The sequence below is a fragment of the Dermacentor albipictus genome, chromosome 6 (genome assembly GCF_038994185.2).
Source record: "Dermacentor albipictus isolate Rhodes 1998 colony chromosome 6, USDA_Dalb.pri_finalv2, whole genome shotgun sequence".
Classification (NCBI taxonomy): domain Eukaryota; kingdom Metazoa; phylum Arthropoda; class Arachnida; order Ixodida; family Ixodidae; genus Dermacentor; species Dermacentor albipictus.
The window spans coordinates 141578708-141604988 of NC_091826.1; the positions used below are offsets into that span (position 1 = coordinate 141578708).

Consider the following 26281-nt stretch of genomic DNA (forward strand, 5'->3'; position numbering starts at 1 on the left):
CAAACGGACACGATTAAATGAAAGTTTTAGGTTCAGACAATGAGCTGGAAGTGATTTTTCTCGATAATCATTCGCTACACCAGACAGACCCTGCCCGCCGGTGGGGAATTGGACACGTCACGCTCGGAACATCAGTTAGTATCTCGTCATGTCCCCAGCGGCAGCGATGACAGCGCTCATCCTGGAAAGCAGTGAAGTGTAGAATGACTTGATCAGGGATGTGTTCATTCGCTGCACGTCTCAGTCACTGACGATGGTGGATCGAAGCCGATCCTCGGGCGACTGATAGAGGGGATGTTGTGCCAGCGATACTTTCAACGAGCCCCAGACATTTTAAATGATGTTGGCGCCCGGGGATTGAGGCGGCCGCTCCAAGAGAGTGACTGCGCGCTCTTCTAGCAGTTCTTGCACAGCACGAGCAGTGTGGATCGGCGTCCTATCGCGTTAGAATATATAGTCGCCTTGCAGAAACGGGCCGTCAAGAATGTATGGAATCAGTACGTAGTCTATGACTGCCATGCAGCGATGAACTTACATTCGAGGCGTATCAGTGGGCGTCGCGCAACGCTTAGCAAAGAATACCGGCTCCTTTCACGCAGTAACGATGTGATCAGCGCCCTGCACCTGACAGTAGAACGTTTCTCGACAATGCGGCCAGCGTGCGCCGCCGTAGCAGACGACGCCGTTCAAGATCCCGCCCCTCGAGCACCTGCGCGAGCTGCTGTGCTTCGAGTTTTCCCCTAAATTTGAGAGAGACTGTACACTGCCCTTCGAAGGAAATGTCCACGCGCACACACCGCGCGCGGCGCCAAACGTGCCCAAACACGCGCAGTGCAGGAGGCAATCAAGGCGGCGCGAACGAGAGATGGGAGAGGGGTACCACCGCTAATAGAATTTTGCTCCGCATGTGGCGCTCTCAACGCCGGCGCAGCAGCGCCGCTCTCGGTGCCGTTCTTGTCTATTATTTGTCAGCCCATGGACATTAAAACAGTGAGAGAAGCAAGGCAGATGGCCGATGACAAGGGGTGGTCTGGAATGGGCAAACTAAGCACAGTTGGGTGCTCAATGCCAACACATTTTGTTTCTTTTAACTATGAACGGTAAGCGATCAAATGTTGCTGAATTTGCCGGGGAAAAGAAATGTTTAGTTACGCAGCAGTCGCAGCTCAAAATTATTGTCCGGCATAATTTCCAAACCACTACAAATAGCACCATGGTGGACTAGTCAACCATGTACGCGGAGGGGCAAATGAGACCTTCATGCGTCCGTGGCCCGTTGACAGACGTGAAGAGATGGACGTATACCGCACCTTGTCATTAAGGTCGGAAGCTGACGAAAGTTGGCATCGGTTACGCTAACCGCAGCGCCTGGATCAGCAATGGCCTCCACGGGGTCATTTAACCCGTCTATGGAGGCAGCAGTTGTCCAATAGACCCGCGGAGGCGGTGAGGAGAAGGCAAGATGAATGTACAAAGTGTCGTAGGTGCCCCTTCTTGCCACAAACAAAGAGATGTGGCGCAGCTCTCGTGGCACACTTGGCACAAGGTGCCCGAATGTTGACTTACTGCTGTTGAAATACCACTGGGGAGGACACACGATGTAAGCTGAGGCGATGACGAAGCAGTACGATTTCCGAGCGTCGCTAAAGTTGTGGCTTCCGCTGCTTTCCAACTTAAGACACAAGTTGAGCGAAAAGATTCTTTGGATGATTTAGGCGCATGTATCTTTGAACCTCCGGGTTTTAAATGGCATCCGCAATAAAACATGCGATGTGACAGCCTCATGGCCTCCTCGGCCCGACCGGCATACACTTTCCGCACTGTTCAGCGGACGTCATAAACCAGCTCTGGGAGAGATCCTTGTCCTCGGTGGCGGAGTCCTTGCGACGCGCGATAGACATATTTCGAATGCCCATCGACGAAATGGGGGGCGAGTGCAGTCGCCAACTAGCAGACGTAGGACTGTGTTTCAAGGTGAAAACATTCAAAGCATTCCTGTACCTTGCCACGCCGGCCAGCCACCAGCACATGGGCTGAGACGATCGAGTTCATTCATAGCCACAGTAGCCCTAATTTGAGTGCCCCCAATGTGTAGGACACCGGGGGCGGATACCAAGAGACTGGCATTCTCCACTTAATTAGTGAATAATAGGCTCTGACTTCCTAAAACCACAACTTGAATATGAGGCCCGCAGTAGTGCTGGACTCCGGGATAAGTTTTGACATCTTTAACGTGTCCCCATGCATGGGCATTTTTTTGCATTTCGCCCCCATCAAAATGCGGCCGCCATGGTTGGGATTCAATCCCACAAAAGCACAGCCGCTAAGTCATCGCGACGGGTTGGCATTCTGAATGGTTCAGCTTTTCCTCACCAGGGTCACCGCAAATAACTTCCTCGAGCTTGCATGAGCACCGGCGAGGGAACCAGAAGACGAGCTCCCACCGCTGCTAAAAAACGACATGTAACGCAGATAGACGCGGTCCGACCTCAGGTTTTATTCCTCGCACTGTTGTTTCTTATCGAGCATGTGGCTCTTACCCATTATGGTGGACTTGAATGGGTATTCCAGTTTAAAGTGAAAAATAAAATTTCAGAATTTCTTTGTTCATTTCGCCTTCCTCCAACCAATGCGCCCGTCGTCTTCTTCGTCCGTTACGTATACACCTTATATTTGTTTGCTATACCAGCAAGGTTATTACTCTTGCCGGAGGCATAACCCAATTAAACTGCGCATCGTTACTTAACAGGGCATGAACACGAGCTCGTTTTTATGAATCCATCGAAGAAAACAGCGCTAAAGACATGGATGAGAAAGGAAGAAGACAGGACGACAAGATTGGGAGCAATCTGGCTATTCTTCACTGCGCCAATTGCGTCAGAACCCCTTCAATCATACTCATGCACAAAAAGTACATATTTCTCTGGGACTATTCATGATGTATACATTTATTTTTATCTTCAGACCCATGCATGACTTGAAGTTCTATTCTGTTCTCTTTCCCTTCCCCCAACTTTCCTTCCTCTTCAATGTATATATTTATGTACGTAAAATAAAACCAACTGTTGGCAGACAGCGCACGTGTTCTCTTCTGACTATTCCTCGTAGTCCGTGTTTTTAGCACTGCTTTCTTCGATGGAAACAGCGCCTTAACTGCAACAAACATACAGCAATCGTATTCGCGGCGTTACTCTCAATTTTCGGGTTTTGAGCACCTGAATACAAGAATACTAAACAATGAGTAGTATCTCACCTTCTCTCCTATTTCAGTATGGTCCCGTGCAGGAAACGTGTTGATATCCTTGACGAGTTCACAGGCTTCCAGCACTCGTCTATAAAGAATCGGTTCATACGGTTTGCCGAAGAGGATGTTGTCCCGCAACGTCGCGTTGAACACCATAGCCGCTTGAGGCACGTAGCCGATAGTACCCTGGGGCATCGCAAACAAAAGAAACAATAACAAATAAACCTGTAGCAGCATGTTTTAGTAGCGCTGGCTCTTATGCTACCTGTTGGCGAAGCTTTAGTTCAACGACGCAAAGTAACCAGTTATAACTTAGAGTGGTGCGTAACCCGCTTTTATTTATACCCTGCGCCCAAGTTCTACTGAATCCCTGCACTAGAGGTCCAGAATCAGTAGAATGAAAGCTAGATTACGCAAGTAGACACGTTCTATGTCACTGGCACGCTGTCAGTGTCATATATTCGCGTCCTTCATTTGTTTCACGTAGTTACAATGAAAGGTTATGGAACGGGCTCGCTTTTATTTTGCTGAGTTAGGGCAAAACATTTCGCCTATTTCTGTTGGCAAAATAGAGCTTATTTCCGCTTAGCTAGGTGCTATTGCATTCGGAAGTCACGCATTTCTAGAGGCATTGTCCAAGTAGCTGCGCAAAAGAAATATGTTTGCGGCTAGGTGCGTTCAAGTACTTATTACGCTGTAAAGCTATAGAGTTTTAGATCAAAGTGAACGTATGCGTTATCGCTCAGCCTAAGACGCATCTACATGATTCGGAACTCACTTGAATATTATCGCTGTTTCTACGCTTCGTGTATGGTCTCGCAGCACCTTGTTTAATGAGATTGTGAGATAATCATCGACCTCATAAGTCGCGCCTAGAGCACGGACTACCAGGGAAGAAAAGCAAGATCAGCACCAAATCCGCATCCCCAATAAGAAAATTAGTGTCGCCATCGATGGTTGTGGTTCAACAACCTAGGAAACCACCTATTTTCTGTTGAGCTCCATCGGAAGACCCGGGGGCCTTGCTCGAAACGTTTGCAAGAGTGTCAACCTTCAAAAAGTGGAACCCAGAAGGCAAGCTGCGTCACGTTAGTTTTCATTGAAATACTCTGTCATGACTTGGTTCGGAAATCTAGTGTCCTCGTTAAAGACATGACGTCTTTTCTGCAAGAAGTTCCTAAACAGTTTCACAAGCGCCGTCAAAAGAAAAAGAGCCAAACATCTTTTTCAAGCCCGTCTACAGTTCCTTTACGAGAACGTCATTGTATTCACGGAAGAGATTATGTGTCTTTACTGCCACGCTCACCCGGAAATATCTGAGGAGGAGAGAGTACATCCACTGATGCGTGGTATAAAACCAAAACTGTTCGCCCGACTGCTACGCAACCCACCCAAGACCGCAGCAGAATTTCGGGCACAGGCCACGATGTGGTCAGCAATTTATGTCACGCCGCCAAAGCAACGGCGATAGCCCGTACGTTTTGAATACGCCGAGCCGCCCGCCCTAAGTGTTAAAGAAACGCCTAGGAAGCCGCCACGGCAAAAAGACATTAGACTGCGTGCGTGCTTCGTGTGTGCACAAAGTTTGGTCTGTGCATTCCCCCTGTCTTCTCCTCAGCGAGAGAGACGCCGGTGATATGTGTGTGTGCGCTCGCGCACGTGAGAGATTTTCTCTTTGCTGGGACAGTTACCGTTGGAAAGTCCCTTGAGCTGTCTTGATGCATCCAGTGGTGGCTGCAAGCGTGGACAGTGTTCGCTCTCTCCTTCTCCTGAGTGAGGGTGTTCCAGATTCTTTAAAAGACACCCCGGCCAGCAGCTTTCATTTGAGCAAGCTTGATTGTGTGTCGCTCTTCTAAGGAAGCTTGCAGAGCTTACCGCTCCAAAACAATGTAACAAAAGGTCTTTGCCTCTTTCTTACTGGTTACGTGGATTGTCTTTTGTCTACCTGGGCCCCTACATACTTGTCAAGCTGCAGACCACCAGGTGAACGCCCGGTCCTGGGCGCACAGTTCTTAACAACGGTAATGCGACCAGTGCTCAAACAATATAACGACACACCGCATCGTCACCTCCGAAACATGTCATGTATGAACCGTCGACTGCTGCCGAGCTTCTCTCTGGCACTTCCATCCGGGCATTCCGCGCCATATGGTGGTGCGCCTGAAAGTCAGCGCAAGCCCACCTTTTGTTGCGTGGCTTCTAACATTAGGGGTGCGCCGGTGCGTACTGACGCTGGAAATAAAACCCTCGCTACCAGCGGGCATTCGTGGCACAAAACTGAAGCGTCAGGCTTATAGCCAGGAATTTTCGATGGTGCCACTTCACTAATCTGTTGAAACTGGCCGCAATACACCAACGTAGCCTACTGGACAGCATCTTCGAAAAAATACATTTCAGATGAGACGCCGAGTTTCAACACGTTTCAAATAGCAACGTCGAGAAGTTGGCACCTGTGAGGATGGTGCACGAGGCCACGAGAAACCACCGTCATTAGTCAGCGACCAGTGGGATATTAGAGCCAAGCTGTTAGCCACTCGGTGGTTGGCATTTTTCGTGTCCATTCGTGAACAGAAATAATCACCATCAGCAATGGATCATCCACTACAAGCATTCAGCTAAGTGAAGGGAACGGTGCATATGTTCATTCGAATCACGCATACAAATGCAGAACAGCATATGTTTCAATACAGAGCAACGTCCATACAAGCACCCGAACCACGAATAAAGTATTGCATACCACCCTCCGACGTTGTAGTGGTCCTTTTTCAACAGCTTTGCTGGGCATCCATCTCCGCAGGACTGGGATGGGGAGTGAACTTTTTTTACAGTGGAGCTGTATAGGTCTACCCTCCTACAAAGTTTTCAATGTCCGTGCCTGAAAGATCCCGTGCCCACGATGAGGAAGCAAAGCAAACCAATAGCTAGAGGAAAGCTGAGAAACCACAAAGTACAGTTTCATACAATAATTACCAGAGGGAACTCTGGCGCTAGTGCCTACGGTAGCTGCAACCGGGGCGGTTCAACCAGCATGAGAATTATGAAATGTACATGGATTTCTCCAAACTTCGTCTTTCTGGCTTTCGACGTCTCCTCGACTTTGTGAAATTGTCATTTCCAACAAAGTACTGTGCAATAAATAATTAAATAAACATTATTAAATTGATCTGCAGGCAGGACTCGAGGACAGGACCTCTAACACAGAAGCACGACATTGAAACGATTACGCCACGGACGCTTTTCTTTATTTATTGCCGCATTTGTTCTACTATATCAAACAACAAATGGCACTGGGGAAAACAAGATAAAATAGTAAGTTTTCAACACCAAGTGTCAGGCTTACTGGGCTGACTATTTTAGAAATCTTTGAGCGCAGTCTAAGGTTCCACCCTTGACAGCCATGTAGGTACATATCCTGGTGCTTTCTGAATTTCTACTAATCTCGACACGTATCCTCGAAAATACTTTTGTGCGGACCGAGCATCCGGATCGCAGTGAAACCCCGCCATACCGGCGCGCCATAAACAGTGAAGACCAACTCGCATAATAAGGTAAGGTGGCAGTCCAACTTCGTTTTCTATAGATAAATATAGCCTGGGGATCTAACAGAAATTTTTTATGGTTCTCTGAAGTACACCCCAAAAGAAGACACCCTCTCAAGAATGTAGAACTGCATGATCTATAGTTTCTGGTTTCTTACAGATCAAGCAATGTGACCCCCAGGGTAAGAAAAAAATCGTGATGTTCGAAAAAGGTTTTGGCGGCCAATGTACCCTTGTGAAGCTTAAAAAAGAAGGTCTTGGTCCCTGGTGTTACTTGCATTATTTTCGCCCGTTTGAGCACGTCGTGCCCTTCGCCTCCACTGCATATGACCCTGTACATTGAACTACGTCGCGTACATCATTGTGGAGTTTTTACGTTTCACTGAGAAAAGCTATTCATTTAGAAAAGAGAGGGCACGGCACCTGGCCTAGCGACAACATGCCTAAGCGGACGTTACTGCTGCTGCAGGTTTTGCCATGAATTTTCGAGAACGCTACACCGGTCTGCAGTCCGGACGAGGCACCACTTTTCTTCACGCCTTATCAGGACTTTGGGATTGATGGCATCCGGCTCGTGGATCGTCTTTCGTCGATGACGGTGACGTCACCAGCGGACCGGCTACAAAAGGAGCCAAGCAGCGAGGGAGGCTCCAGAGGGCACGGCACCTGGCCTAGCGACAACATGCCCAAGCGGACGTTACTGCTGTTGCAGGTTCGTTATTTGCCTAATGCTACAACTTTTAGAAGCGACAACCACTTTTTGTTAGCCCTGCCGTGCCCTCGCAGTTACCTGAATTTTTCGGTTGACTCTTGGTCTATGGTGATGACAGTGTTGGTTTCAGGAGATGTTGAAGAAAATCCTGGGCCCAAAACCGCAGAAATGTTGCAAATAATCATTGATAATCAGGCATGGTTTGGACCAGGTCGAATTTTCCTTCCCCTCTGAGGCTTTTCTTTCGAGTAACCCGTTTGGGTTTCCTTTTAGCAATTGCTTCGAATGGGTGTATGCCTAATTTTCCCTTTATAATTGATAATCAGGCTTCATCGGATGCTAAAATAGATGCATTAAGAGCTGAAATGACTGAAATTAATGAGAAATGCGAAAGAATAACCACTGCACACAACGTGATTGCAGAATTGAACAAGCGAGTACAAACCCTAGAATCCCTTGTTCATCAGCAGGCGAGAAGTTAGTAGAATATGAAAATAGAATCCGACCCAATAATCTCTTAGTTTTTGGTATCGATGCGGAGAAGGGTGAATCAGACAGCGACCTGAAACAGGCTGTTATTGAGAATGTCTTTAAAGGAACCATGGGAGTGCAAGTGAGTACAATCGACAAAATTCATCGCATTGGCAAGAAACAAGACGGTAGTAATCGGCCGGTAATCATGCATTTTTTTATTCGTGAGAAAAACAGTCTGTGATGCAGAACTGCGGCAAGCTGAAAGGCAGCTCGATAAGCATGAGTCAAGACTACGCTAAAGAAACTGTAAAAGTACGAAAAAAACTATGGCAAAGCAGTGAAAAGGAACGAGCAAACGGCAAAAAGGTAAAACTGGCACATGACGAGCTTAAGATCAAAAATCATATCTACGTCTGGGATCGTGAAATGAATAAACGGTGTCTGTACCGTGCTGAGCAGGATAAGGTTCCTCAATTCAAAAAGAGGGGAAATACTGCTGGTCAGACATTGCGTCAGTTGCAAACTTTAGACAAGGCTTCTGACACGGATAGCGATGCTTCTCGGTCATAGCTCAAAATTGTATTTGTAAATGCCCGCAGCATAGCAAACAAAGTAACTGGTTTAGAGTATCTACTAATTTCTGAGAGAGAGATAAAACTTTATTTTGTCCCTGATGGGGTTAAGGGGTGGCGGGGGTCGGGAGACTAACCCCCAATCCCCCCTTCCTCAGACGGCGGCCAGTCCTTGCTTTCTGGTGGCGTCTTCGGCCATCCGGACGGCCCAGAGCTGCTCCTCTGGGTCCAAGCTGAGCAGCAATGTCTCCCACTGCTCGGCCGTACTAATGATGCGTGTGTTAGTGTGGCATGTGTTGGTGGGTGAGGCTTTGGGGCATTGCCAGATAATATGATTGAGGTCGGGGCGGGCCTTGCACGCTTTGCAGAGTGGTGAGTATACATCGGGGTACATGCGGTTGTAAAGCACGGGGTTCGGAAAAGTTCGTGTCTGAAGGAGTGGCCAAGTGGTAGATTGAGACTTATTCAATGTTTTGCGTGCTGGGGGTAGCGTAACCGCTCTCTGCGGTAGTGCAGGAGAAATTCTCTGAACGTGACCATTCGGTCCCGCGCGTGACCGCGATGAAGAACAGAGGGCTGGTCGGAATCGGAAGACGCAGGAGAAGGATGATGCGCCTGGTGTGCGAGAGCTCGGGCGGCATCGTGGGCGGCTTCGTTTCCAGCCAGACCCGAGTGACCAGGGGCCCAGATGGTCTGCACGCGGCGTTGCCTTGGGGGAGGAGTGCCAGAGAGAATCTTCTGCGCTTGGGGTGCTATTAGCCCTCTTGCGTAGTTACGAATGGCCGTTTTTGAATCACTGATGATGCAGTGTGCATTGGTAGCCGCGTAGGCCAAAGCGATGGCCGTTTCTTCTCCTACTTCGGGTTGCGTGGCGAATATTGATGTGGCCGCGGAGAGGTGGTACTGCGAACCCGCGACTGCGACGACCGCCATGGCGTTTTGGTTGGGGTACTCTGCTGCGTCCACGTAGGTTACGTCGGCGGCTTGGTCGTAGCGCTTTTGTAGTTGTTTAGCTCTTTCTGCACGTCACTCCGGATTGTGTTCAGGGTGCATATTGCGAGGTATGGGCGGCATAACTAGCTGATCACGAATGTTTGGAGGGATGGGTACTTTTGGTCCGAATTGGGTGGTGTAGGTTATGCTTACGGTGCCTAGAATGTACCTGCCCGTGGTGGAATTGGCAAGTCGTTCGTATTGGCTAATACGGTGCGCCTAAATTAGCTCGTCTATGGTGTTATGAATGCCTAGGGCGTCCAGTTTCTCGTTAGAGGTGGTGATGGGAAAAAGTAGGGCTTGGTTATAGGCCCTCTTGATCATGGTATTGAGTTTGCGCTTGTCAGTTGCATTGAGGCTAAGGTACAGGGCGACATAGGTGATCCTGCTCAGGGCGTAGGTGGTTACCAGGCGTATAAGGTTGCATTCCTTCATGCCGTGATGTCGATTTCTGATGCGTGCAATGAGGCGAGTGGTTTGGTGTACATGATTATCTAATTGCTTGAGTATCTCCTTGTTTCTGCCGTTTTGTTGGATGTGTAAGCCAAGGATACGAATGCTAGGCACTTATGGTATGCGTTGCTGGTGCACGTGGAGTTCTATCTCGGGTGGGTGAGGGTCTGGACTTCGACCTCCCCAAGTATCCTGATGTATTGATGTTGACTGAGACATGGCTACATAGTGCAATTAATGACAGTACTATTTTTCCTTTTGAATACAAGGTATTTAGATGCGACAGGAATTCCAGAGGTGGTGGCGTGGCTATTCTTGTGAAAAGTACTATAAACACAGTCGCTCTTGATTGCAGTCTCCCAGAAATGGTTTGGTGCAAGATACGCTGTGCAGACACGTGGTATATATATATATTAGGGACTGTGCACAGACCACAAGCCTCTCCGCCAGAATTTTTGGATGGCTTGAATGAATTTCTTAGCTCCCATGCAAATGAAAACAAGACTAATAATGGCTGGTGACTTTAATTTGCCGTATATCAACTGGGAAAGTCTATCAACGCGTAATGTAGAAATAAGGAGCGCCAATAAAATGATCCAGATGATGTTTTCACATAACCTTGAGCAAATAGTGAGACTTCACAAGAGTTACACCAAAGTCCCAGTCATTGTTGGGCGTGGTTTTCATATCCAGTAGAATACCTGACTATACTGTATCAGTTGAGAATGGTTTGTCGGATCATAAGATGGTTTGCTTGAATGTACCGCTGCACACAAGAATATGTAAGCAAGCATATATCGTGATGCATTTTAAGGATTATGGCCGTACGAATGACACGTCTAACCTAGACTATGTGGAAAAAAAGTTTAATGAATTTGAAACAGCATCCAACCGCGAAAGTGTAGAAGAACTATGGGACCAACTTAAAGGCATAATCAAATACTGCATAGATCAGTTTGTCACCACGCGTATAAAGAAATCAAAGCAAAGAAATCCATGGAGTACTAGGAACATCATACATTTTAAGCGTAAGATAAAAAGATTAAAAAAGAAAAAAAGCACGGCAACAGAACTTTCAATAACCAACCAATGCAGAAATCTGCATTGGTGGAGTCTAAGAAAAAAAATTATGGGGTTTTACGTGCCAAAACCACTTTCTAAGAAAACATCTTCGATAAAACGCTTACAAAGTTTCTCAAATGCTCGCCACAGAAGGTTTGGCGATATTTCACAGAGAGAAAGGACGAAATATAAGACATAGCGGATGGCGACCTAGTCGTGACCGAAGAAAAAAAGATATTGCAAACGTACTCAATCAGTTCTTCCAATCAGTTTTCACCAAGGATAGAGGTGATAGTGACAATGATCCTTTAGTCTGCGCAATACAATACCCAATGCAAGACCTACGCATTACAAGGGAGGGCGTGTTCCAGCATTTGCTTGCGTTGGATGCAAAAAAAAAAAAATCGTGTGGCCCAGATGGAATACCGACGGCATTTCGTCAGCGGTACGCTGAATGGATGTCGTATTATTTGCAGCTTTTATTCGAAAAATCTTTGCGGGATCATTCAGTACCTCAGGACTGGCGCGATACCACCGTCATTCCGATATTTAAAGGTGGCAATAGGCTATGTGCAAACAACTATAGACCAGTCTCGCTCACTTCTGTCCTAGAGTAAAGTCCTAGAGCATGCAACAGCTAGACATAATCTGTATTTTTAGAAAAAAAAACAATTTATTATGCCCAGTTCAACACGGTTTCCGATCTGGCCTTTCGACAGTCACATAGTTAATCGAAACTGTACATACCCGCCGTGGTTGCTCAGTGGCTATGGTGTTGGGCTGCTGAGCACGAGGTCGCGGGATCGAATCCCGGCCACGGCGGTCGCATTTCGATGAGGGCGAAAACACCCTTGTACTTAGATTTAGGTGCACGTTAAAGAACGCCAGGTGGTCGAAATTTCCGGAGTACTCCACTACGGCGTGCCTCATAATCAGAAAGTGGTTTTGGCACGTAAAACCCCGTAATTTTTTTTGAAAGTGTACATGACTTTTGTAAAGCTATAGATGAATGCCAACAGATAGATGTATGTATAGACATTGCGAAGGCATTTGATAAAGTTGCACGTCATAAACTGCTTTCCGCCTGTAAAAATTAAACTATTTGCCGATTATTGTTTAATTTACACGAGTGTAACCTGCGCGGAAGATAAGAATAAACTAAAGAGATGCTTGCAATCATTAAACTCGTGGTGCCAAAGTTGGGGCATGGTAATTAATTTTAAAAAAATCTACATACACTAACGTAAGTAAAAAACAGAACTTTATCAGATTTCAATATACTAGAGGAGAAAATGCCTTGGTCGAGCTACAGAATTTCCGATATTTAGGGGTGTTACGTTTCACCTATGACGCGCGGTGTAGCCGACGCGGATTCAACGGACGCCGGGGCTTCATTCAAAGCGGCGGACATTTTGGCCCGTTCGGAGCGGCCGCGACGCATCCCCGCCGAGCGCGTCCCGGCATGTTCAGTGCCACGTGTCTTTGTGTGTGCGTGTGTGTGTGTGTGCCCACGCTTGTCAAAGCGCGGCAGCCCGGGAGAGGAGCTCCCCAAGTGTGAAGCGAGGAGGACTGACCGGCGCCGGCCCGGCTGATGCGTCACTACACTCGTCTCTACATGTCTCAGTCCGTCCGTGCCTCGCTGTCACGTGGTGTCATCTCGTGACCTTCCCTTCTTGCCCGCGACGCCAAGAGTATAAAAGCAGCTGCCCCCGGACGCCAGGAGAGAGGCTCCGATTTCTTCTGCTGAGTAACATGCTCTCCCGTCTCTCTACTTCGGTCGACCTGACCGCCCGCTCTTTGCGATGCTAGAATAAACAAGTTGTCCTGTTAGCAGTCGCCTCATGCTTTGCTGGGACCTTCGGATGCTTCCAGTGTGCCCCAGGCCGCCAGGCCAACGCTACCCTTGGGGCTTGCGACCCATTTGCAACAACGGGCGCCAACGGTCCGGTTGCAACAACGGGTGTCAGCACTGAGGTTCCAACAGCTGGTGGAAACGCTGAGATTCCAACAGCCGGTGCCATCGGTGCGGTTCAAATAGCTGGTTGCCAGCGGTGAGATCGCGACAACGGATGCCAGCAGCGAAGATATGCGGTTGACTGTATGCTGAGCAGCACAACGACCATCCGGGAGCAGTGCAACGAGCCCTGTGTGATGACTGGTTGCCTGCAGCGGAACGACTGCGCTGAATTCTTGGCTGCGAGGTTTGGTGAGTGCGGGACTTTCTTCTTCTGAGTTTTGCCAGGCTTTTGTTAGTGTCAGAAACAGAGCTGGTAATTGTGGTTGTCGTTGCTGCCGGGTTAGTTTGCGGCAAGACAATAGTAGGCAGTAGAGAAAGCAGCATTCAGAGCAGCCATGGATTTGAAGTCGTTGCGCAAACCGAAATTGCTCGAGCTTGCAAGAGAGTTGGGTTTGGATGTCTCAGACAAACTCAGAAAACCAGAACTGCTAAGGGCTATTCTTGAGTTGGAAGCTGAGGATGACGAGCTGTCGGAATGCCTTGAGACCATTGAGGAGAGGGAGATGGCAAAAAGACAGGTGCGCGAACTTAAAGAACAACAAGAGAAAGATGAGCGTGAACGTAAACAACAGATAGAACGAGAGCAACAAGAGAAAGATGAACGTGAACGTAAAGAACAGATAGAACGAGAGCAACAAGAGAAAGAAAGAGAGCGCGACCGTCAACACGCTTTGGAAATGAAGCGTCTCGAGGTAGAGATCGAACGCGCTCGTAATGGAAGTCAGGCACACGGTGCAGGAGAACGGGTATTGTTCAAAATTACTGACCTAATGCGGCCGTTTAAGCTTGGAGAGGACATTGGTTTGTTCCTGGTTAACTTTGAGCGAACGTGCGAGAAGCAGGGGTTCTCTCGGGAAACGTCGCCACAGCGCTTGCTCACTTTGTTACCCGGCGAGGCGGCCGACGTAGTCGCTCGCTTGGAGAGAGAGGAGGCAGAGGATTTCGACAAAGTGAAATCGAGTCTGCTCAAAAAGTACAGGCTGTCAGCGGAGGCGTTCCGTCGGAAGTTTCGGGAAAATGAGAAAGGTAAAAGTGAGTCATATACAGAGTTTGCCTACAGGCTTATGTCAAACATGCAGGAGTGGCTCAAAGAAGAGAAAGCGTTTGGTGACCACGAGAAAGTTCTGCAGTGTTTCGGGCTGGAACAGTTTTATAGTCGGTTACCTGAGGACGTGCGGTACTGGGTCTTGGATAGGCCAGATGTTAGTACGGTGGCTAGAGCCGCTGAGCTAGCCGAAGAGTTTGTGACGCGTCGGGCTCGCGGAGCTAAGGACGGTCAAAAGGGTGAATTTGGCTCAAAGTTTGAGAGGCCAAAGTTCACGCCCATGAGAGCAAAGGGGGACACACGTAGTGCGGATGCGAGTGAAAGCAGTCCGACCGAACGTAAGGAGACGGCGGCAACCGAAGCCGAACGCAGAAAGCGGTTCGAGACGAGGCAAGCGCGCGTTTGTTTTACGTGTCAGAAGCCGGGTCAATTTTCGGCGCAGTGTCCAGAAACAAAAACAAAAGTCGTGTTTTTGTCATTATGCAGCACTGACGAGAACATGAAGCTTCTCGAGCCTTACATGCGCGACCTCCTCGTGAACGGGAAAGAGTGCCGAGTGCTTCGCGATTCCGCAGCTACGATGGATGTAGTTCACCCCTCTTACGTAGAACCCGATATGTTCACGGGCGAGTGCGCATGGATCAAGCAAGCCGTGGAAGCTCACAGCGTGTGTCTGCCCGTAGCAAAAGTGCTTATTGAAGGACCTTTCGGAGCGCTTGAGACGGAGGCCGCAGTGTCATCTATGCTGCCCCCCCCCCCCCAGTACCCGTACCTATTTTCGAACAGGTCCGATCACCTCCTGCGCGAGAAGGGGCTTTTGTTTGGTGAGGCTAGCGTTCAGGCCTTAACCAGATCGAAGGTTCGGGAGCTCGCTGCAAAGGCGGTAGTTGCGGGGCCGACGTTGTCGAACAATGAAAAAGGGTCAGAGGCGCAGCATGCTTATATTCAAAGCACGCCCGAACTGAACAAAATTGAGCCTGTAGCGTTAAAGGCACCAGGTACTGGAGAGGAAATTCCCGATGCGGGAAAGTTAGAAGAGCTATCTGCAGATTTGCTCATCGCGCCTACGTCAGACGGACTTAATAGGTTGCTAAAAGTCAGCCGGTCGGCTTTGATAGCCGAGCAAAAGAAGGATGGCAGCCTAGCAAACATACGCTGCATTGTCAAGGAAGGTATCGCCAAGAAAAATGCTCGCTTTGTGGAAAGAGGTGGGGTCCTGTACCGGAAGTATATAGACCGCAGGGGAGTGGAGTTCGATCAGCTGATCGTGCCTCAGTGCTATCGTCAGGATCTGTTGCGCTTGTCGCATGGGGGTTCGTGGTCCGGACACCTAGGAGTTAAGAAAACTAAGGACCGTCTCTTGCAAGAGTACTATTGGCCAGGGTGTTTTCGGGACGCAGACCACTTTGTGAAGACATGCGACACCTGTCAGCGGGTGGGCAAGCCAGGGGACAAATCGAGGGCGCCGTTGAAGTTGGTACCTATCATTACGGAGCCTTTTAGACGGCTCGTTATTGATACAGTGGGACCTCTGCCGGTAACAGCCACGGGGTACAGACACATTTTGACTGTGATCTGCCTAGCGACAAAGTTCCCTGAAGCAGTGCCGCTTAAAGAACTCAGCTCAGTTGAGATAGTCAATGCACTACTGTCCATATTTGCGCGAGTTGGCTTTCCTGCGGAAATCCAATCAGATCAGGGCACAGTGTTTACTAGCGCTTTGACGACAGCCTTTCTCGAAAGGTGCGGGGTAAAGCTGCTACACAGCTCAGTGCACCACCCCCAGTCGAATTCCGTTGAGAAGCTCCACTCCGTCATGAAGCGCGTGTTGAGAGCATTGTGTTTTGAACATCAAACTGACTGGGAGCTGTGTCTGCCTGGGGCGATGTTTGCATTACGGACCGCGCCGCATGCGGCTACGGGGTTTTCGCCAGCTGAGCTGGTGTATGGTCGCTCGCTTCGGTCTCCGCTTCGCATGCTTCGAGAATCGTGGGAAGGCAGGGGCGACGACCCAGTCGTGGTGGAGTACGTGCTTAAGCTCCTCGAACGCTTAAGAAGGGCACAGGAGTTGTCAGGTGAAGCAATGGCAAAGGCCCAGCAGAAGGCCAAAGTTTATTATGATCGGACAGCCAGGGCCCGTCGTTTTGAGGTGGGCGATGAGGTCATGATATTGCGCACATCGCTAAAGAACAAGCTCGACGTGCAGTGGGAGGGCCCAGCACGAATTGTTCAAAAACTGTCGGACGTTAACTACGTGGTGAGTCTGCCAGGAAAACGGAAAGCACAGCAAGTTTACCACTGTAATCTGCTCAAACCCTATAAGCAACGGGAAGCAGTAGTGTGTATGATGGTAAACGCTCCCGAAGAGCTTCCGGTCGAGCTTCCGGGACTAGGCTCAGTGACGAACAGGGAAGACACCGATTAAGTCGTTAGTGACTTAATCAGTAAAGCACCGCTGTCGCCTGAGCAGAAAACCGAACTGCGCCAGCTCTTACAAGAGTTTCAAGGTCAGTTCTCTGAGAGGCCTGGTAGGACATCTGTCCTTACCCATGATATAGAACTTACCTCCCCAGAGCCAGTACGATCCAAGGCGTACCGGGTGTCACCCCGCCAGCACGATATTATGGAGGCTGAGGTAAAGAAGATGCTACAGCTCGGTGTTCTTGAGGCGGGTGAGAGTGATTATACCTCCCCTTTGATTTTAGTTGAGGTACCGGGCAAGGAACCTCGTCCTTGTGTCGACTACCGCAGGCTAAATTCCATAACTAAGGATCAAATTTATCCGATCCCTAACATCGAGGAGCGCCTTGAGAAAGTTAGTAGCGCTCAGTTTATTTCTACCCTAGATCTTGTCAGGGGTTATTGGCAGGTTCCACTTGCAGAAAAGGCTAGTAGGTATGCGGCGTTCATTTCGCCAATGGGAACATTCCGTCCTAAAGTGTTGAGCTATGGTTTGAAGAACGCGCCATACTGTTTTTCAAGCCTCATGGATAAAGTGTTGCGGGGACAGCAAGAATTCGCTTTACCGTATCTAGACGACGTAGCGATATTCTCCGCATCCTGGTCTGAGCATATGGCACACTTGCGGGCAGTGCTAACCCGCCTGCGCGAAGCGGGCTTGACAGTCAAGGCTCCCAAGTGCCAGTTAGCACAGGCCGAGGTTGTCTACCTCGGTCACGTGATTGGTCGGGGTCGTCGCCGCCCCTCTGAAATAAAGGTGGCCGCTGTGCGAGACTTCCCGCAACCGCGCACGAAGACCGATATTCGGTAGTTCTTAGGTGTCGCCGGCTACTATCAGAGGTACATCCCCAGGTACTCTGATATCGCGGCTCCCCTGACGGATGCTCTAAGAAAGACAGAGCCGCAAACAGTCGTCTGGGACGAGACAAAGGAAAGAGCTTTTAGCGCCCTAAAGAGCGCCATAACAAGCCAGCCTGTGCTACGATCGCCCGACTACACAAAAGGGTTCGTTGTTCAGTGCGATGCTAGTGAGTGAGGCATGGGCGTTGTACTGTGCCAACGGGAAAATGGAGAAGTAGAACACCCCGTCCTGTATGCTAGTCGTAAGCTGACCAGTCGTGAGCAGGCGTACAGCGCCACCGAGAAAGAGTGTGCGTGTCTCGTGTGGGCCGTTCAGAAATTGTCATGCTACCTAGCCGGCTCGAGGTTTATCATTGAGACGGATCACTGCCCTCTCCAATGGCTGCAGACCATCTCTCCCAAAAATGGCCGCCTCCTGCGCTGGAGCCTCGCTTTGCAACAATATTCCTTTGAGGTGCGTTACAAAAAGGGGAGTCTCAACGGTAACGCCGATGGCTTAAGTCGAAGCCCCTAACGTGGTAATCAGCCTCATAATTGTTTGTTATTGATGTTTTTCTTCCTGAGGCAGGATTTTTAACATATTGCTTTTGTGTAGTGTTTCAAAGTGATGATGTGCTTTCTAGTGCAATTTTCCGATTGGTGGACGCGTTCTGAGTGCTGCTATAGACTACTGTAAGGAACTAGGCAGTAGTATAAAAGGGGAAAGAGCCTGGCATGGCTTAGTGAGGGTTGTGCCGTGCTTGCTGACTGAGCGGCTGAGTTTCGGCGTAGTTCTAACGCTTGCTGGGAACGAGAGAAAAATGACAACTCTCCCGAAGTCACTTTGCAGTGTCCTGTGTGAACCTGAACGTGAGAACGAGGCCTTCTCGGTGCGCTGCGCTCAAGAAACGCCGAGGGACGACCGACTTCGGTTATGAGCATCATCGAGCGACATCCCTCCGGACAGCGGATGCAGTCCCCTGACCATCGGGATCTCCTTCCCCCGGCGGGGCGGTCTCTTACGTTTCACCTATGACGCGCGGTGTAGCCGACGCGGATTCAACGGACGCCGGGGCTTCATTCAAAGCGGCGGACATTTTGGCCCGTTCGGAGCGGCCGCGACGCATCCCCGCCGAGCGCGTCCCGGCATGTTCAGTGCCACGTGTCTGTGTGTGCGTGTGTGTGTGTGTGCCCACGCTTGTCAAAGCGCGGCAGCCCGGGAGAGGAGCTCCCCAAGTGTGAAGCGAGGAGGACTGACCGGCGCCGGCCCGGCTGATGCGTCACTACACTCGTCTCTACATGTCTCAGTCCGTCCGTGCCTCGCTGTCACGTGGTGTCATCTCGTGACCTTCCCTTCTTGCCCGCGACGACAAGAGTATAAAAGCAGCTGCCCCGGGACGCCAGGAGAGAGGCTCCGATTTCTTCTGCTGAGTAACGTGCTCTCCCGTCTCTCTACTTCGGTCGACCTGACCGCCCGCTCTTTGCGATGCTAGAATAAACAAGTTGTCCTGTTAGCAGTCGCCTCATGCTTTGCTGGGACCTTCGGATGCTTCCAGTGTGCCCCAGGCCGCCAGGCCAACGCTACCCTTGGGGCTTGCGACCCATTTGCAACAACGGGCGCCAACGGTCCGGTTGCAACAACGGGTGTCAGCACTGAGGTTCCAACAGCTGGTGGCAACGCTGAGATTCCAACAGCCGGTGCCATCGGTGCGGTTCAAATAGGGGTGACAGTGACGCATAATCTAGACTGGCGTATTCACATTGAGAGTATTTGTTCGAAGGCTTACCAAAAGCTTTGCTTTCTTAGGAGAAAGCTTCCAGATGCGACTAAAGAAATTAAATTGGTCGCCTACAAAACGTTTATACGACCAGTTCTGGAACATGCGAATGCTGTGTGGAGCCCTCACCAAAAATGCTTAAAAAAGAAGGTGGAAAGGATTCAGCGGATTTCAGCACGCTTTATATGCTCCAAGTATCGCCGTACTGACTCGGTTACATAGATAATACAGCAGTGTTAATTAGAAACGCTGGAAATGAGAAGAATAAAACATCGACTCAAACTTTTTTTCCAGATTATGCAATGGGCATTAAAAATAAATAAAGGACATTATGTAAAAGCGCCTCTAAAACGTGGTTCACGAAAAAGCCGTAGCAGGGTACTACAACCTATTAACACACGTACGGATGTATATCGGTATTCCTTTTTTCCTGATGTAATTGAACTATGGAACCAACTGCCAAGTGACGTTGTGGAGAGTGCGAACGTGCAGCAATTTGAGCTGGGTGTGGATATGTTTTTCAGAAATGGTGTACAAATTTTGAATTCTGATTCATGATCGCTCATTGAAGTGCTTATGAAATGTATATGTTCTTCTTCCCTCCCTCAAACGACCCTCATTGGAGCGTTAACAGTATGACCAAATAATAAACAAATAAATATACTTGAAAGTCGCACGGACACACACAGTGAATATAAGTTCTTTAAGAAAACCACTACCAGGACAGGACATATTCTCTGTACAAATTACACAGCCAGGTAACGCGCTCTTGAGTTTCACTTCGAACACGGCGCGAAAGAAAGGATCGCTTAAGTCACGGAAAATAAGAACCGGTTTTTGATCTGTAGTATAAAAAGGTGCGTCATTCCCGAACCTCTGAACTAGTTCTTCCCGAACCTCTGAACCATCTGAACTAATTCTTGCTACTGCATCGTTCCCAATTTGAAGCGCACACAAATAGTGCGAGTACTCGGTGCAGCTCCTGTATATTTACCGTTGAACAATGAAATACCTGCATTACACAGCAGAGTTCTGCGACATAAAATAGATTACGAACTCCAGCTTTTCCGAACATTGACAGATGCCACATTTCCACCTGTTCGCTTTTACCTGCGTTTCTCTTGTTTCCTCTTGGCAATACCCATCGCTATTTTCGTAATATTCCAACTGAACGCCTAGGTAATTAACGGGCGTCGTCAGCCACTTGACGTTGGCGAAAGTGACCGGGGTCGAAGGCCAGGACGTGCCAGAAGCCAAGGCACTTTCCCCAGTTTACCAAGCTTACAGTTGCCGTACCGAAACCCTTCACTATAGCGATAGCTGCAGCTACACTTTCTTTATATCTACATCAAACTGCGACGTCATCGCATACGCCAGAATTTTAACTTCCGACGCACGTAATGCGAAGCCATGAATACTGCTTATTTGAATACATTGTATATATATATATATATATATATATATATATATATATATATTTCAATGAGAAGTTCTGTAGGTCCGGTGCATAAGTAGATTTAGAAACGAAGGTGCACACTTACGAAAATTGCATCTTTAATGTTTGTAACGTTTCGGCCGTGGCTGGTTTATTCTGACGAAGGCCGTGCCACGGCCGAAACGTTACAAACATTAAAGATGCAATTTTCGTAAGTGTGCACCTTCGTTTCTAAATATATATATATATTTACTGCACAGAAGGGGCCTCAGAGGGTATTGCTGGCGTTGAGAACGCTTTAGTCTAATGTCGGCCCCCACCTACTTGTTAATAATGCAACGCGTAGTGCAGTTCCAGTACACCAAAGCTACCACCCATCTCTAATGATAGATCCGATATTATCATGGTCTGGAATGGCAAGCTAAATACCATGAGCTTCACAATCTTTCTCACGATTGAGCAGTAAAATTGCTACCCCTGCTTGCATAATGTCTTAACACTCCATATAGCACCGAATCTTATGTATATTAGTCACAATCGAACACCCCATAATACTGCATGTTTAGTGAGGACCAACCAATTCCTTAATTGCTTTTTGTCATCGCCTTGCTAGTACTTTCATTAAAATTTTATAATCCTGAACAGTTAACGATATAGGCGTGCATGAGGAAACCAATTTTAACTTCTCTGTCTCTTCTGTCTTTGCTAATAATACAGTATGTGCTTCCCCGAATGACCGAGGGTAGGGCACCTAGTTCATATGCCTCATTAAAAACACATGACACACATGACATAAGCACATTACATAATTCTTTTACATTACATTACATTTTAACGTCTTCTAAAACGAAGCGCTCAGACCATCGGGCTCTGGCAAGTTGCCGAGATTCTGGTTACCTATAGCCGTTTCAACTTCCGTTTGTGATATGGGCGATCCCAACACTGTCCTGGTGTCATCGTGAAGCCATGGCATTTTCTCAAGAAAGTTTTCTTCATATCTGCCTGCATCCACAAGTCTAGAAGCAAAAAGCACTTCCTAATGTCGAGCAAAAGCACGTCTTATGCTGCCTTTTCTATCCTGTTATCTTCAATAAAATCTATATACTTCTGCACTTTTCTTGAATCCATGTGGGCATTTTGTTGGACATTCATCTATACCCATCGTATCTACGCTTGGTCTCACGAGCGCTCCACGATAACGCTCCCCATCATAAAGCTCTAGTTTCTGCTTGATACTACGCAGATCTTCGGCATACACCTGGCTTTTCGCATTCAAGCTCTGTCACCTTTTCAAGACTCGTCTTAAGCCCTTTCTCTTTCTTTTGGGTTTCAAACAATAAAATTATGGATCTTCTATCGCTTTAATTTTACCTGTTGCTTCAAAAATTCCCACTGCCTATGCTATCTTCATCAATATTCTTAATTTCGTGCATCACTGCTGCATTTAAAGATTCACGCCTTACTACATTCGAATTGAGTTTCTACTGCAGCCATGAAAAGTCTTACTTTCTTTCTTTGGTCCTATTTGACGGTTTACAAGGCAATGATCAGTAAACGAAATCATCGAAACACCATAAGTGCGGCACTTTGTGATCGAAACCATTGACAGGTACAGTCCGTCTAAGCGGGCATGACTGCTTTCCTGAATATGAGTGTACTTCAGAGCTCGGGAGCCCTCCGGGCACTCTGCAATATCCTCTCGTTCATACTCTCAATAATTTGTGACAACACATCACTGCTTTTGTCTTTAACCATTCCACCAGTTGACGTATCACTTGAATTCAATACACAATGAAAATGCCCAACCAAAACAAGCTGCTTAACAATGCACATATACTGTCTTAGGTTATAAAAGAAATTCACGCGTTCGTGTGCCACACTTGGAGCATAAACACACATATAACGCCATGCAATATCACAATATGTGAAATCATGCAGCACAAATCTACTGGAAAAAGAGTAAGAAACATTTTGCACTGTCAGCTGGATTCTTTCTAACAAGGCAGACGTAACTTCCGGACTTGCCAATAGCGTAGCTCACTGCAGAGTGGAACCGTGCAGTGAACCTCCGTAGCATGTCCACCGTCTCTACTTCCCGTTCCACTTTTGTCTCCTGCACAGCGAAGACGTCAAGATCATCTTCCATTAAGAACCGGTACAGTTGACTTCGTTTTTTCCTAAACGCCAAACCTCTAACGTTTAAAGTGACCAGTGCAAGTGACGTTTGAGGAACGATCATTGATTAGTGGAGGAGGTAGGCCCGGAGCATGGCGCTTGCTTTGCGTGTCTGGCTCAATGCCTCTGGGACCGCCCGGTAGGATGTTCTCACTACTCTGCGATAGTGGATTGTCGACAACTTTCCTATCCGTTGTGCCTCCAGGCCTCGCCCTGTAGTTCGTGCCGCTGCCCGATGACGTTTTCGCAGGCCGTCCCTCAATACTTCACGCGCCGAACTTGTCTTCTTGGCTTGTGGCGTATTCCAGGGGTCTTTTAACCGCCGAGCCGACGCCAGTGCTGCCAAAGACGCCCCTGGCGTTCGGCAATGCGCCGGCAGCGCCCCACACTTTCACTTCACAAGACGCTTTTCGCGGTCCTTTGTTTAGACACTAGTGCAGGCGCTTCGGCTACTTGAGAACTTAGATATGTTGCCGAGCTGTGGAAAGCCTCTGATCGATCTTCACTTACTGGAGTTGAGGCGTCGCAGTGTAGCCCAGTTTTGGTGACATCTCCACTACCTCTCACTGCGTCATCTGCCTTGGTCACATCCATAATGTGCACCGTTGAATACTCGTTATCAACTGTTCCCGCCCCTTAAGCGTAGGAATGGATGCACTCGGCGTCGATGTAGCGAAAACACCGGATGAGTGAGACTGAGCACCGTTGCAACTTGCACTCGCGACGTATGTACATGTCTCGAACAATGGCAGCCCAAGCACTGCTTAAGCCGACCTGGTACAACCAGCAGTGCTAGTTCACCGGCGACGCGAATCTGGTCTGGCAGGTCGTCAGCTTTGAGACCCTTCTTGAGCTTCGGGAACACAGCTCGGGTTGTCGAACCTTTTTCGTTCACTCCCTCCGCACGCTGGCGCTCCCGAGTGACCTCGCTCACCTTGCCAAACGGCGCCGTGCGCGCGTCGTCGTCTGCCACGCCATGTGCCAACCAATGAAGCCGGAGCTTCACCTGCTGATTCTGCGGGTAGATGACCAGACAGCGTGGGCCCTTGACCTGAAGTGTTTTTAATCTAGCCAGCCACTTCGTCGCCTCCGGGCTGTTTAATGTCACGGCCCACACGGGGTTGATCTCGTAGGCGCGCATAACCACGACGTCAAGGAGCAGCCGTTCCTTGTCCAAAGCGCCCCGGAAATCTTCCCCCGTGATGGGCTGCGCTTGAACATGTCCATGCAAGACCACTCTGTTCAAAACGACACACCCTCTTGGCAAATGCTGCAAAATTATCTCAAACTCTTTGTCGACTTCAGCTGCTATCCCGTTACCGCAGCCCAAGTGGGCAGCTGAAACATCTCGTGAAGAGCCAGACATTCCGCGTCCGGTTACCCCGGTGGCCAAAGAGGAAATCATTACGCCATGGACGCATGCATCGTAAAGCAGCATAGGACGCCGTTATGACATTTTTGCGGGCAAGCATGCGACTTGAGACACTTGGTGCGTTGCAATTGGAACACCTCGTCAGGTTGAGCCGCTATTAGTAGCGACTGCGAGTGTTGGCAGAGTATTCTACAGAAGCGGTAGGGAAAAACCACGAAATAAGTGCTAAGTGGTGTGCTTTCCATTTCTCTGCTGGTAACCCACATTCGCAGAGTGCAATGGGCGTGATTCTTTTTAGACAACGTTAGCTTAGTGTCCATTCCACTCAGACTAGTGCCCACAGCAGCTGAGCAGGAGCTTGCTTTGTGTCTGCGGTCCCAACCCTCATGCCTGCAGTGGGAGGCCGCACAGGCTCGACCACCAAACCGATTGAGTGCTGCAACCAAACGCACTCCACGTCTCGGATTCCCCCTGTCACTGAGGGACAAGAGCAGAGCAGCGCCAGAGCAGCGCGGGCGCTGTCGAGCGTAGGATAGCACGGCGACGGTGGCCCTACCGGCGGGTACGCACCTCGAAAGTCCGTATAACTGCTACAGGAGAAAGTGACTGTCACTTAAGTATGCTTGCATGACTTGAATGCAAAAGCAGCATGACTTCACAACTCTAGCTTAATCTGTCTCGGTCTAATTTGTAATACCCTCAATCTACCCTAATGCACTTTATTCCACCTTAATTTACTTCAATCCACCTTGCTCTCATTTGTATCAACCTCAATCCACGTTTATTCACTTTTCTCTACTTTAGTCCACTTTATTCCACCTTTATCTAATTTTTACCAACTTTAAACCACTTTAATCCACCTTCATAGCCTGCTTTATTTTTGCAAGGACTGTAGGTATGGCTGACTGTACTTTCTTTTTGCACGGAACGTACGGTATGGTACTTCATCTTAATGTAGTTTACTCCACCTGCCGTCCGTATGAAACGTTCTTGACATCAGTATAGTGATAATTTTGGTACGACTCATTGCTGGCAACGCCAGCGTTTTCGGCTCGAGATGTATTATCCTTTCTCATGAATATAATTTAGGAACCTGGCTGCTCATTGATTACAATTTGAGACATCACGCAGCCACGACAGAGCTCGAAAGCGGCAGATTTTCATTTTCATTTATCGCTCACGGCGTCATACATGGACTCATACAGGCGGGAGTACCGAAGGGTGTGAGTTGATGAGCGAGCCGGTGAGTGAGTGCACGCGAGTGCGAACGTGAGTGGCTGCTGCTGAGTTAGGCGCTAATAAGGATGGCGGTTAGCAAGAGTGGACGTGAGTGTGGAAGTGAATGTGAAAGTAGATGTGACCTTCCAGCGTGAGTAGCTGCTAGAGAGTCAGTTTACGCGAGTATGAAAGTGAGCTTGAGAGTATCAATGAATGTGAGCGGGAACTGGTGCGAAACATGCTTGTGTGCCTGTGAGAATTGTATTTTAAGTGCTCGTTTTTTATTACAGGTACAGATTGCTCTGTCAGCCATTGCTACGCGTTTAGCTTGTGTCGCGCTCAGCAGAGCGATGGAATGGCGCATCACTAAAGCGCTCATGTTTGTGTTGTGCTGGCATGACTACAATCTATTCGTGTATCTATGCGCCAATTTGCCCTGTTTCCAGATTTTATATAAGGCTGCTGCAGTTAATACAATAGGCACCTTAAGCTGAGCGCTCGCCATACACTTCACCCACACCGATGTATTCCAGCAATTTGCACCCAAACGCTTAAGGGCCGTTTATAGTCCGACGTTATCGGCGCGCGGGCGAGCGTCGTTCGCGGTCAGTCACGCTACGTCGGTTGCGCTACGCCAGCCGAGATGCCATCCCCTCTATACTTAAACGCGCGCGCCGTAGGCTGCTATCTTCAGAGCATGCGCAGAAGGTTCGCCAAGTCGCGCGCCGTCCGCAAAAGCCGTCTGCGGAGTTGTGTTGGCGCCTTTCTCTTCGCGCGCAATGCATTGTAGGTCGACGCAGTCGGCGGCGCCGGCGTGCGAATGGAACAGGAGCCAAATCTGCGCTGGGCACGTCGAGGCGCGCTGGCAGCCGCCGGTTACGTCGGCGCTGCA

The 26281-nt window shown here is 48.8% G+C and overlaps 1 protein-coding gene across 1 annotated transcript in view; it reads right to left on the reverse strand.

Moving 5' to 3' along the window:
* Positions 1-26281, reverse strand: part of LOC139047104 (ATP-binding cassette sub-family C member 2-like) — a 628131-nt gene that overhangs the window by 88654 nt on the left and 513196 nt on the right. Inside the window, exon 15 of the mRNA XM_070521066.1 lies at positions 3254-3430. Coding sequence (XP_070377167.1) covers positions 3254-3430 — 177 coding nt within the window. The remainder of the gene's footprint in view (positions 1-3253; positions 3431-26281) is intronic.